This window comes from Leptonotus elevatus, chromosome 4, assembly GCF_054856555.1.
Source record: "Leptonotus elevatus isolate MCC_2025b chromosome 4, RoL_Lele_1.0, whole genome shotgun sequence".
In the NCBI taxonomy this organism is placed as follows: Eukaryota; Metazoa; Chordata; class Actinopteri; order Syngnathiformes; family Syngnathidae; genus Leptonotus; species Leptonotus elevatus.
The window spans coordinates 8,774,120-8,787,963 of NC_141242.1; the positions used below are offsets into that span (position 1 = coordinate 8,774,120).

Consider the following 13,844-nt stretch of genomic DNA (forward strand, 5'->3'; position numbering starts at 1 on the left):
TTTTGGGGATACCTGATATGTTTAACAGTTTTGTGATCAGTATAGTTCCATTTCATCTAATTCAGAAATTAAAGATTGAAATTAGTTTTTGGGGACTGTTACCTTGTCTTACAAATGTCTGGCTGGTGTCCAGGAGGATCTCGCAGCCCTCCACGATCATGCGCTCGATGGCAAGGTTCTTCCGGATGTTCTCTGTTTCGCTCACTTCGTCGTGCATAATTCTGAGAAAAAGTTTTCAACTTTAAAAAAACATGAACATGAGTATTCTACAAGATGGGTGTCTCTGGTATATATTTTTTCTCCATTCATTCAGGAGAATTTTTTTTTTTGATGCTGGATATATAGAGATGGCCTAAATATATGCATTATGTGCATTTCAATGAAAATAAAATATTGCGGCGGGCGACTTCATGTATTTGAATTTATTTTAGTACTTCAAAGGGTAAAACTACTTTTTCATTTTATTTTTTTCTTACAGCTAACGAGAACTCAAAATTCAGCAACTCCAGATGTTAGATATTATGTAAGATATTACATAATGAAAAATAATTTTTAAACAGAAATTTAGTAGGTAGTAGATCCATGTGTTTAAAGATTCTATACAATAAATGCTTCATTCTTTGAATTGTTGTCTTGAAATTTACAATTAACATAATTTTAGAAACCAAGTTCTTTATTTTTAAACGTTTTAAGTCTTGTGTTAATGTTGTGAATGTAGGTTATTTTTTACAATTTTGTTAAGTTACTTTTTATTTTCTCTGCTTTGCTTCAAAATCTCGTTAGCTGTTGTGTTTGTAAATGCCTTTTAGGTGTTTTGTCTTTCCTTGTGTAAAGTGAAGCACCTTGGGTTGCCTTGTGTATAAAATGAACATTTTAATTCATCTGTATTTTATTTCTATGTTTTTAATTCTCAAGGTCAATCTTCAAGACGTACGACTTTTCTTTTCAAGGACGTGTATCCCATATAAAACGCCACTCTACTTCTCCTTCACTTCACCTCGAGAGCTCTTCCAGCTTAGATTTGGCGTAGTCCAGGCTGTTCCTCTCTATGTGTTCGTGGGGCGTGTGGGCCAGAAGTTCATGAAGCGTAAGGATGTAGCGGGGAATCTGCACACAACAACAGGGGAGCCGCGTCGATATTACAGCTAACGTGAAAATGCACACGCTCCAGAATACACAGATGCAAACGTGCGCACACACTAATGAGAGGCGGATCAGAGGTGAGCGCAATCGCCGCTCATCAGCAAAAATTTATTATCAACGCAGCACAGCCGGCAGCATAGGCCCCAGCAGAGTGGACTGTCGGGAAAGTGCACATCTTGCCAGAGAGGCGCCATTATTGAAGCCCGGGCTTAAAAAAACAACCGCTTTTTATAGGCACGAACGACACCGTGGGGGCAATGCGAGCCAAAACAGACAATGTCCCGCTGTTTGGTGATCAGGTGTGCCACGAAAAGGCGTACTGGCTTAAATGTGTTTAGATTATTGTGATCAAATAAAAATAACAACGCAAATAAATCACTGGATGGAGGGATAATCCATTCGTTTTCTATACTGCTGACTTTGGTCGACTAATAATGCGAGGATTATAATTATCCGAGTGAGGATAAATGGTGCATAATACTTCTTTCTTTAACATCTGTCTAAAAGTAGCAGTCTGTTTTCTTCATTTTTTTTTCCAGAGGTGGCACACTTTACACTTACTATGTAGCTCACTAAAGTTGTCAAAAGGACTGAATTTGGGGAATAATTTAATATTGCATTAATGAAGAACCAACAGAGATACATCGGCCACAACGGAATACATCATTGTAAGAGTAAAGCGATTGTAAAATTGATGCATCTTTTTAACGGATCACATTAGTCAAGGTTGATTTATGGGAGATTATGTCAAGTTAAAATCCCTTAATAAAACATAATACGAGGTGTGTCAGGAGATTAAATGTTTTAATCGTAATTAATCGCATGACTTCAATAGTTAATTTAAGATTAATCGCAAACTTTATATCTCTTCTAAACGTACAATAAAACTAAAAAATATAGGTTTTCATATTTACATTCACATAAAAGTGTAAAAAATGTTAAACTAATAAAAATATGGCTGCATCTTTTAGTCATGGATTCATAATAATACATAAAATTTAGTATGTACTGTACTGTAAAAAACAAGTGTGATATTGATTTAAGTTGAGGTCATTTTTCTGCCACTAGATGGCATAATTGCATTTGTAAGACGGTAACAGCTCAGTGCATTTTCTTTTCATATTAAGAGCGATCTAATCTTTAACATGAAGTAACTTGTGAAATTCTGCACATTTTAAAAAGTGTGAAATACAACTTGACCCCAGTCTCCACAAATATATGCATTATGATGACATTTTTTACTGCTAAATTTTGACATGGGCGTGTCTGCTGCGTTGCAATTGGAATTCCCCCAGTACAGTACGCGCGTTAAAAACATGTATGCCGTTAAAAGAACTTGAACTCAAAATGAACGCACTCATTTTGACACCCTTACTAAATACATTGCATTTTGTAAATATTCATGTTGTATTGAATGATATCTAAAACTAATATGGTATTTGTGATTTTTGGGGGGGAAAAATGTGGGGGTGTTTACCTGGAACATGGGATAAGTGAGAAAAGTCTCCAGAGTTCTCTCCTCGCAGTCGGGCTTGGCCTCGTACTGCTTGAGAATCTTGTCAAAGTCTCGGTTCTGCTTGCAGTGGGCCAGGATCTGGAGGCTGTACTGGTGATTCCTCACAAACTCCTGGTAGATGTTCAGCATGGGCAGCAGGATGTCAAACAGGTCGGCTGGACAGGTCGTTTGTTTGGGGTTTAGTGCTATGGCGCATTATCTCCATACATTCGTGACAAAATGAAAAGTCGTCCTTACCCAGCACCAACGTTGGCCAGCTGGCTATTCTGGCTTTTAACCCCTGGTAGAAGATCTGATGTAGAAACATGATAGTTTCACTGAAAAAAGAGAAAAGTCAAGAGAAAAAGATATCAAATCAGACTCCAATCACATAAGCAATTTTCCTCAGTTTTCCAACATCCTGTGAAGTTGAACTGCAGTGCTGATTGAGACGGGCTGCTTGTGAGCGCGAATGAGCTCCGATGAGCGTGTGGGTGGATTTCCATTAGGCCAATGAGGGGTGCATGCAGATTAGTGTGCAAGATGAGGGTCCAATGTTTGTCTGAAGGGATAGGAAGAACAAAATAATTGATATGATTCAGGATATTAAAAAATCCTTACGGTATATAATTGTAACAAATAGTCAGCCCATTTGCGTCCCTCAATACCTCATAATTAGCCCGCAAGAGCTAATAATTAGACTACAATGTTTCCGAGGTGCGCATATTTAGTTAAAATCAAGTGTAAAGGGTACGGAACGTCACCACAAGGTAAAATGAAATAGTTCATTTAAAGCAGGGATGGGCAAGTACCGATACCAGGTAACTAAAGTCTGAAATGGTTATTTTGCATTTATTGACCACCACAGAGGGCTTCGGTAAGAGAGCATATAAGTATTCAGTTGTACTCAACAATTGAATTAGCTCTGAAGTGCAGACAGATTTTTTGTATTTGTATATCGGCATTGATTACTGCACTGCTATGAGATGAATGATAAACAGAGAATGTGAAAACAGGAAACAGAAATAACCAGCAGCCTTCCAAATTAAAAGCATGGATTTCAAAACAAGATCTAATTAAACATCACACACTAAACAGCGAGAGGAATTCTTAACATGGTAGAGGTTACTAAATTACTTGAAGCACTATTGTATTGAATTTAATTATTTGCACTTCAATGTATTCCTTAAAAAGAAGTTGTACAACCACATATTTTGATTGGGACTTTTTTTTCTGGCCACTGGATTATTTGTTTTTTGAAATTCATTTTATTGTGTGCTCTATGCAAAATGACTTTTATGAGCAAATTGAAAAAATATAAATGCAATTAATTTTATTTAATTTTAAGGAAATTTATTTATATGGTAGATTCACTACAAACAGACTAAAAGATACAGGAGGGGGGGATGTCAGAATCAACTGATTAATACAGTGGAACCTCGGTTTTTGTGACTAATTTGAATGCTGTAAATTCAATAAATCTGTTCCAGAAAAAAACAAAAAAACTGTGTAAAATAAATATAACAAAGTGGATAAATGAACATTCAACATCTATTTTACCTTAATTGAAGACTTTTTACAGCGAGGGGAAAGGCGGCAACCACAATTCCACAATGCAAGCTTTTATTCAAAATACAAGGCAATTACAAGCCTATAATGGTCTGATCGGCAAGTTGGGAAACATTGGCATAACATCCTGTCAAAAGTCAGCCCTTCAAAAATAAAAGCATGTCAATTCACTAGATTTGGCTCTCTGGTGGCTTAGTCACACTCAAACTGTTTTAAATGCAACTTTTAAAAAAGGCAACAAAGAAAATTGTGGTCAAACTGTGTTATGCTGAAGATCTGATTTTTGACATTATCTGTTATGCAGATGTTGAGTTGTTATAAAAGCTTGCATTATGAAATGCATCTGATGAACCCAAATCAATTTCCGAAAATGTATTGCAGAGTGATGCTTTTTTGTGTGTATGAAATCCAAGCAGATGTACAAAAACTGAGACAAAATTTAGATGAAATAAATCATTTTTGTTTTTTAAATGCATATGAAAACCAAGGTTCCACTCTAGTTAAAGCGGTTCGAACCTGTTGAGGAATATGCTGCTGACGTCGTCGTGGGTGATGGGCGGCTTCTTGGAGCTGGCGGCCATGCGGAGCGGCCTCAGGAAGTTGTTGACCAGGATGTGCAGCTGCTGCACGTACTCGGCCTCCGAGTCCAACATGCTGAACACCACCTGGTTCCTCTTCCTCATGCTCTCGGCGTGCGGCGAGCGGATGTAATCCTGGATGATGGTCTTCCACTTCCTCCGGCAGATCCAGCCGCGCAGGAAGCTCTGGACCTGCAACCGCAAAAAAAAAACACAAAGTTTTTTTTTTTTTTTAAATGACAAAACATGCAGCAAAAAAAAAAGAGCTTTACCTTTTTGATCTTCTTGATTTCGGAGTCATCATCAGTGGGGGCGGCCGTGGGACTGGCGTGGATCTTCTCGTTGTCTTTTAGCAGCCCTGCGATCTGTCAAGGGTAAAGACCAATCGTTTCATGTTTTAAGCTTCTCATTTACTATCGTTTCAAAACAAGGAGGAGTGAACGGCACATCGGAAAATTCAACCATAACTTTCTTATTATAGTGTCGTTTTTTTTTTTATATCACAAAACCCCGCCACGTTTCATAGTCTGTATTGTTTTTCACTTTTACTGAAGTAAAGGAGTTGAAAGCAGTATTTTTATTATTATTATTTATATATATATATATATATATATATATATATATATATATATATATATATATATATATATATATATATATATACATGTAGCTGTACATCTAGTGAGTACTTTTGCCACTTCTGTTTAAATGCATTATGTTCCAAGTGGTAAAACCACAGACTGGAGCTGCTGTGAACTGTTTGATGCTAAGTGTGTCCATTTACTTTGTAGCCCAGCAAAAGGGGAGCTAATTGCTGTTGCATTTTATTGAAGAGATGCAATATAAAACAGTGTTCATGCATATTCCCCTCCTCTAATTCCATTTCACAGGCGTCACATTAGCACATGAAAGCAAAAATGACTATTTGAAGTGAAGAATGGGGAAGGCAGCCCTGTTGGAGGCATTGTTGTTGAGAGGACATGCAAAGTGGAGAGCTGAGCACTGGCCACAGCGATATTTCAAATTTTTTACCACCCCAAAAAAAAAATACACCGGGAATATCGTAAATTATATATATATATATATATATATATATATATATATATATATATATATATATATATATATATATATATATATGTATATAAATATATATATATTAGTGGTGGCAGTTACGATTTTTATTCATAATTTCTGTTTCATGTGTACAGTAAAATGTATAATAATACACTTGTTAAATGATAAAAGTGGAAGAAAAAGAAGTTACATCAAAATATGGCTCCATCTTTTAGTCACTGATACAGTAATTTCATAATAATTCATAAAATTGAGTACAACTTAAAAAGATCTATTGTAATGTAAAAAAAACAAGTGGGATTGATTTGTGTTGAGTTCATTTTTCTGGCACGAGATGGCATGATTGCATTTGTAAGACGTTGGTGGCAGCTCAGTGTATGCATCTAATCTTTAACATGAAGTAACTTGTGAAATTCTTGACATTTTTAAAATTGTAAAATACAACTTGACCCCAGTCTAAAAAAATGTGAAACTAATAGAAATATGGCTACATCTTTTAGTCATTGATACAGTAATTTCATAAATTATAAAATTTAGTGAAAATTTAAAAGGTGTGTAAAACGTATTTTTTAAAAAAAAAAAAGTGTGATATTGATTTGTGTTGGTCATTTTCTGCCACTAGATGGCATGATTGCATTTGTAAGACGTTGGTGGCAGCTCAGTGCATTTTTGTTTTCATATTAAGAGCTATAAAATGAATTAACTTGTGAAACTGCACATTTTTTAAATTGTAAAATACAGCTTGACCCCAGTCTCTACAAATACTGTATATGCATTATTATTATTAAATGTATTACTGCAAAATTTTGATGTGGACGTGTCTGTTGCGTTGTGAGCAGAATTTCCCACAGTACAGGCTTTCCAAGTAAGGGGCATTAATCGCGCATTAAAAATGTAGTGCCGTTAAAGAAACTTTAAATTAACTCAAAATTAACGCACTAATTTTGACACCCCTAACATATATAACATATATAAGAATACTTGAAATGTTAGCGTAAAACCTTAAGAGTGAAAAAATGAGTTGACTTTTACCTCAGACTTGAGCCTCTCAATCTCGATTTCCCCGTCTTCTATCTGTTGTCGAAGTTGCTTAGCAACCGTTTTCTCCGTCTCCACAATTTGAAGGAGATGAAGATATTTCTGCATGAGGGTCTCGTGCTCGTTGGCCAAGTTTCTGTAACTGTCAGAGGCACGCACACACGCAGAGTGAGTGAACGCACCGTCACACTAGCGATGGCTTTCGCATCCCGAGTGTTGCGGCTCAAATCAAAGCGATCAGAATTTCTCGCGAACAAAGCACTTTCTCCTCCATCTCTTTGCTTACGTAACCATGGCAACGCAAGCCCCCTAAAGACTGAGCACATCAGTCAAATATTACGTACCCTACACCGACAACTTCGAATTGTACATTTCACTGACGTGCTTCTTTTTCCTCCGGTCCTTTTTCTTTACCTGGCGTGTGATATGGCAGCCACCCATTCATCGCAGTCCTTCACATCTTCTGTGCGCAACTCGAGGGCCTTTTGGTTTTCGTGAGTGAAGCTGACGGTGAAATAATACTGCAATAAGAGGACCAAAGGGGTTGGCTGGTTAAAAGCCTGACAGCGTGATTAACGTGCTGTTTTGCAGCCCATTTTACAGTAAACATTCCAAGCGAACAAACTCAATTTCTCATCTTACAATATACACCAATAACCATGATGACCAAAGGTACACATTATGAAATGAACCTACAGCCGTTGCTTTCTGTAGGCGTAAAAAGCAGGATTATTCACAATTTCACATTCAAAAACCTATTAATAATAAACAAATCTAGGCTGAGCTTGAAATACGTCCTGTTTCCGGGCTTCTTCTGTCAAATTTAGTAGCAAACAATAGTGTGCTGCCATCTAGTGGGAGACAGTGGACTTACACAGACAATGAATGAGAGGCAGAAAAGAAAACGCTTTTATGAAAATGGAGTGGCTCGCTCAACAACTAATATAACTTATGCCTTGCTATATTATCTGTCTACATATCCCTAGCTTCAAGCTAATTTAAAAAAAAATCTATACTTTTGGCCAGTCCGCACGTGGAGTTGTCATTTTTAAGATTATTATTTTTTTAAACTATTTTAAGTATTGAAAATGGCTTGCTGTCTTTGATGATGCAATGTTAATGATTGAACAAACAGGCCGTTTTGGGGGTCTCCTGAAAAGTGACTTCGGCGGTACAAGGTTTTGGCCCGAAGCCAGCGATATGTTGCTCTACCGTTTGCGTTCAGATATTTGTTGTTTAAAGGGTTAGAACGTAATGAATTTTGTGTTAGCATTAAGATAGCGTTGTTTAATACCAAGTTATGTGGTTATTTTATATACATAATGTGTAATCCTCTGTTTAGTGTTTAGTTTATCAGTAAACTTCAACTGGTAGTGGCAGCTTGAAGCCTTTTTTTTTTTTCAAAGAATTGCTCACCATGCGCCAAAACCAAACAACTTCTCGCACCTTGAAAAGTTGGGTTACTCGGATTTTAATTTAAGTTAAAAGCGGAGTTTAAAAAACGCTTTTTTTGTCATAAAATACAACATAAACCAGTAACATTTCATTGTTGCCGATGAAAGCAAGAAACATGAAGTAGGCACACTTTAGTGGGGCACATAAAATAATATTGCGGATCAAATCTGGCCCTCGGGTCTTTAGTTTGCTAACAGTTGAAGCCGAAGCTCCTCAAGTAGCGGCTTGATTAAAGCCGCTTATGTCTTTGCGTTTGCTTTGGCTCTCTGGCTGCTGCACGCGTTCTGGAGCCGATTTAGAAGCGCGCAGGGGCCCGGGGAAGCCACATCTTCTTCTTCATCATCATCATCATCATCATCATCGCCCACCCATGCAACGGATGGTTAGAGCTCAGCGAGGGAAGCCTCCCCCAGCTCCATTCCTGGGATGTCTCTTAGCTCCCGGGAGGAAATGCCATAAGACATGGAGGCTGGAGCCTACGGCCAATTATGTAACTGTACGATACCTGTTTCCTAGCAACTCGGCTCGACGTGATCGGTCGGGCTGTTGTTGCGTTTTTTTGTGGTGTCACTCCAGTCTTGACGAGCGCACTTGCTTTCTGGCGCCGCAGCAGCAACTAATTGGAAATGCTTATGATCTTCAAATTGAGCTGTTTCCGACGTGTGCATCATTCAGTCGCCATTAAACAACCACATATTTTTTTTTTCAACTGGAGGGACACTCTTCTGTTTACTGTTTGAAAAGTTGACTTTTCAGGGTCAGCCGTGTTTCCGACAGCGTCGAGTGAAGGTGTCGTCCCCCTCTCATCTTTGGCCCGCGTGTTCAACAGGCGCCTATCAACCTGCGACTGATCGTTATTCATGGCTGACTGCTCCTCCATCTTCACTTTCATTAGGTATTCATCCTAGTGTCAAAGAGGGTCTATTTCTGGCAGAGAGTCACGCATGTTGCTGTACTTTTTTCATCACCTGTTTTCCAAAGTGTCTGGTGAGAGGCGACGCCAAACACGCTGTCTGCTATCTGATTCGCATTTACGGCTGAGTCATGCATCTTTAAAATCATCGCAGGTCCTCAAGAGCCAGGGATGTGTGAGAGGAGATGATATTGAAAGCTTTGAGTCTCTAGTTTTAGGGGGCGCTAGAGTTGTCACTGTAGGCCACGCTGATGTTAAAACAGGTCCTGGTTGAGTCTCGGAGGATTTCGCATTTCTGCATTGTCTTGTCGCGATACTAGGCAGGTTTCATCGCAGCATCCCGTTTTTTTTTTGGCCATATGTATGTCAATCACACAGTTGCCATAGCGATTCATATGATGAATCCATTAAAAGTGAATTTAACTTTTAAATTGCGTTCTCATTCAGCTCCCGCATCGAATCATCTGCTTCCTACTTCTAAGAATCATGGGAAATGTAGTCCTAATGCTGCTGCTGTGGTCAGATTCAACGCAAGCGGAGCTTTTCTGGCATCATGTTTCCAATGTGGGACCGGCATGAGATCAACTACATAGCCAGCTTCCAATTGACAATTTCGAACATCTAAACATTTCTGCCATTCCCACAATGCAACACATGTTCACGGTGAATTGTATTGTGTTTGCCTATGTGACTGGTATACAAAGCAGGCATGTTGTTATAGTAATATTGTATCACATTTTCGAATGAAAAATAATCCTCAGAAATCAAATTAGAAATATCCAAGTCCAAAGTCCAATGCTGCATTCGAGGAACGTGGGAAATCAGATTAATCCCACTCAGATTGTGTCAGTTCCGCCCTTAAAGCATTTGAGGCAAATGTCAATACAAGATATATGTTCACGTGACACAACGTGATTTGGAATGACTGGATTAACTAGAACAAACAGTTTATTGGAATCAGCCATCTTTATTGTTAACAGTTGCCTCCAACGCTTTAAGGCGAAATGGGACACTCCAAGTGGGATAAATCCGACTTTAAATGGAGCCTACCATTTTGACTTGTGACGTCATTTCGGACTTGTCAATAGCTGCTGAGACAGAGCAAAAAAGGTTGGATAATGGTGAGTGCATTGACTTGTTTATCACTGTTGAACTGTCAACCAAAATAGCATTTAGCATTAGCTAAAGTAATAACCCCCAAAAGTAATAACCCGCTGACCTTTTTTGTAACAACTATCAAATTATATGGAGATGAAGGCGAACAAAAAAGTGCCACACAGGAAAAAATGAGATCAGAAAAAAAAGATTAAGTAAATGTGTAAACATTCTATCATTTCATTACAAAAAAAAAAGCCACAACAAGACACCTGCTTGACTTGAGAAAAACATTAGTAATGAATCTGATTCTAAAAACTGATGACATTCAATATAAGACTCTGTCTTGGCGTTGAAGCGTACTGCATCATACTGGGAGTTGTTTCTCACATTTTGTTTAGCTTATCTATGATCAGAGTGGAAAACGACGAGCTAGAATCAGTGCGTATCTACACCACTGCCCAACCACAATTAAACTCAATAGCAATAAACATCATGTTCAATTGATTCCTGTTAAAGCGGACAATTCTTTTCTTCTTCCTTCGAAGTTACACCGGCTCCCATTATAGGACAGATGCACCTAATGAGGTATCTAGTGAGCTGACATAGTAGGTAGCATAGCCAAAAATTGTACTTAAGTAAGAGTGACTATATATGCCCTATAGTACTTCTTGCTCAATAGTGAATAACTCTTTTTATGATGTGCTGCAACACTGCTTGCCATTGTTCTGCAACAAAAACAAAGTTTATTCTGATCTCTCTTCGAAAAAAATGCACCACTTCCTGCTGTAGTTCTGTTGTGTTTCGTGACCCGTCTAATTGGACCCGTCAAATCAAATACCGTTAATAGCAAAATATGTGAGACAAGTGTACTTCAGCCATCCACTTGGTCCCTGCCTTTTTCCGCTGCATCATTCTTTAGGATGCAAGTAAGCGTCGCCATAGAAACCTGAGCTTCGATGCCTATTCAACTCGAATAAATATTGTGGCCACTATGGAGGAGAGGATTAGAGCATGAGAAATGTAAGAAAACAAGAGCAGGTGGTTTCTTCATTAAGGGTGTTTGTTTATATCGTAAACCTTCATAATATGCATTGCAAAATTGATCCTCGCGATTGTGCTGCATTCTGCTGGATCAGCACCAGGGCAGATGTTCTCAGCAAGAGCCAGAACTCACTTTGGATCTCAGCCTCATCCTAGCCGTGACGTCAATATTCACAGCGCGTTTATTCAGACCAGATGGATCGTTTTCATATGTATCTTTTTTATTTTTTATTTTGCACACAAATGCATTCTGTCTGTTTAATTTCTAGAAGCAGAGCATGTTGAGATCTACAAGATTGAGGCCTAAACACAGATGACTGCACCATCTATCTAAGGTGCTGCTATTTGTGCTGTTTCACATGACCTATTTATTTAAATGAAATCCATTCAGGGCGCTTAAATCAGAGCTGACTGATCAGTGGAACCCTGCTGTTTCTTCTCTTGCCTTCAATAAACAATTTCACCACACGATGGCACTGTTGCAACCACAATTTTTTTTTTAAGAATCTCTCCACCCCCCCCCCCCCAAAAAAAATATAACACTTTTTTAAAAGTGAATACAGTTAATGCAAAGACGTTACACGACAGTTACACAACATTTTCACATTGTATAGTAAAAAAAATAAAAATAAACTATCGTAGCCTATATCGTTCTAAAAAAAATATGGATTAACGGCTGGCTTGCCACACGCATAAAAAGCAGAACACTGCAGCAGGCATTGGCGTTAGGTGATAATATTGTTACCTCATCATTAATGCTATATGCATGAATTACATAACGCGCGAGACAGCAACCTGCAACCGCGTGCTTTCGCTTTTTTTTCCCTCCCTTTTTTTGTACCGCGCTTTATTGAGGTCATCATGCATCTGACAAGACAAGATCATACATAACAGATGTGAACGCGTGTATATTAAAAGGAAGAAGAAAAAAAACACGTCTGAAGATATCACGCACAAGTGTTATAGCGCACGTGTGTGTGTGTGTGTGTGTTTGCGCGCACACCTGCTTTTCCAAACACTCCTTGGCCGAGAGCGAAGGTTTGGGCGAAGGCGCTCTGTCGCATATGCATCCCTCCAACAGGTACAATCCCGAGGGGCGAGAGCTGGTCTCGTTCTCGAAATAAAAGAGCATGTTTTGCAAAAGCGCAAACCACTTGGTGTGCCATTTGGTGTTGTCCGAGCTCTTCTTGCTCAAGCAGCCGCGTCTCGTTCCGTCCTTCTTCGCCAAAAGCCCCAGGTAGGTGACATGACCGTCATTCAGCCGTATTCCCTTCTGCATTTTTGCTGGAGAGGAGACTTCGGCGCGCGCGCTTACACGGTCCTTACATCATCTCTCCAACGGCCCCGCAGAGGGAAAAAGAGGGGAGTCGGAAAGACAAGACTTTTAAGTGAAAAAGCAAGAGCCGCATTGTGAGAAGAACCCCTCGCAGGTCCACGTTGTCCGCGGGTGACAGAGAGACAAGATGATGAGGGGGAGAGGGGAGGGTTGGGGGGGGGGGGGAAAGAAGGCAGGAGGTTGTGCGCTCTCCTCCCATGGAAAGAAAAAGAAAGAAAGGGAGAAAAAAAAAAGATCTCCAGAAAGCAGCAGCAGCAGCAGGCTGGCTGGCTGGCTGGCTGCTGAGCGAGGCAGAGCTGGCTCAGGTCACATGACGCATGCTTGGGGAAGCAGATTTCAGCACCTTGGACAGGGAGCACTCCACAACATGCTGCACCAAGTCCTCCTCAATAAAAAAAGACACATATGAAGACAATTTGAGATGAAGTATGCCATACGTTGCTTGTTGTCATAGATGACAAATTGCAATTATACCGCAGATCGATATCAGCCAAGGAAGCTGTTACCCCTCTCGTGAACAGAAAATAACCTTTCCTAAAATTTGAAGTGTTTTTAAAAAAAAGAGTCAACAGTACTTCCTTTGAGGTAATTTAACGCAGAGCTTAAGATGTCCAAAGTGTAAATCTGGCTGCGGTTGATGGCAGATTGCGGATGAAAGAAGATAGACTGCCGATTAATGTTGACTTTGTAGTATCTGAGGGTATCAATCTGGAAATATTGATTGTATCAGTCAGATATTGATTAGAACCCTATGGGGAGGAGGGCAACAGGCCAAATGGAACTACACTCTAAAAAGAGAATTGTTAAACCAATTTAAGATTACTAATTGAATTGTTGATAAAAAAAAATCACTTCAATTGGTAACACACAATTGAATTAAGTTAGTCCAAAGCGAATATATTAAGTTTAACTAATTATGAGTTAATTAAATTTAACACTTTGGATTAACTATTACGTTGAATGAAATCATAATTAGTTGAACTTAATATATTCTCTTTGGACTAACTTAATTCAATCGTGTGTTACCACAGGGATTTTTTTTTAAAGTTGGGAAGTGGAACATATTGTATCGGGACATTCCTATACTAATCTTATCTTAAA

General features: G+C 38.8%; 1 protein-coding gene across 1 annotated transcript in view; it reads right to left on the minus strand.

Annotated features, from left to right (window-relative positions):
* Positions 1–13,552, minus strand: part of LOC147175386 (ras-specific guanine nucleotide-releasing factor 1) — a 29,902-nt gene extending 16,350 nt beyond the window's left edge. The window contains exons 1-9 of the mRNA XM_086074818.1: positions 12,411–13,552; positions 7,315–7,421; positions 6,895–7,042; positions 5,058–5,150; positions 4,724–4,977; positions 2,897–2,976; positions 2,621–2,814; positions 998–1,107; positions 103–221 (exon numbers count right to left, since the gene is read on the minus strand). Of these exons, the coding sequence (XP_085930944.1) occupies positions 103–221; positions 998–1,107; positions 2,621–2,814; positions 2,897–2,976; positions 4,724–4,977; positions 5,058–5,150; positions 6,895–7,042; positions 7,315–7,421; positions 12,411–12,686 (1,381 nt within the window). The 5' untranslated portion in view covers positions 12,687–13,552. The remainder of the gene's footprint in view (positions 1–102; positions 222–997; positions 1,108–2,620; positions 2,815–2,896; positions 2,977–4,723; positions 4,978–5,057; positions 5,151–6,894; positions 7,043–7,314; positions 7,422–12,410) is intronic.
* Between the last annotated feature and the right edge of the window lie 292 nt (positions 13,553–13,844).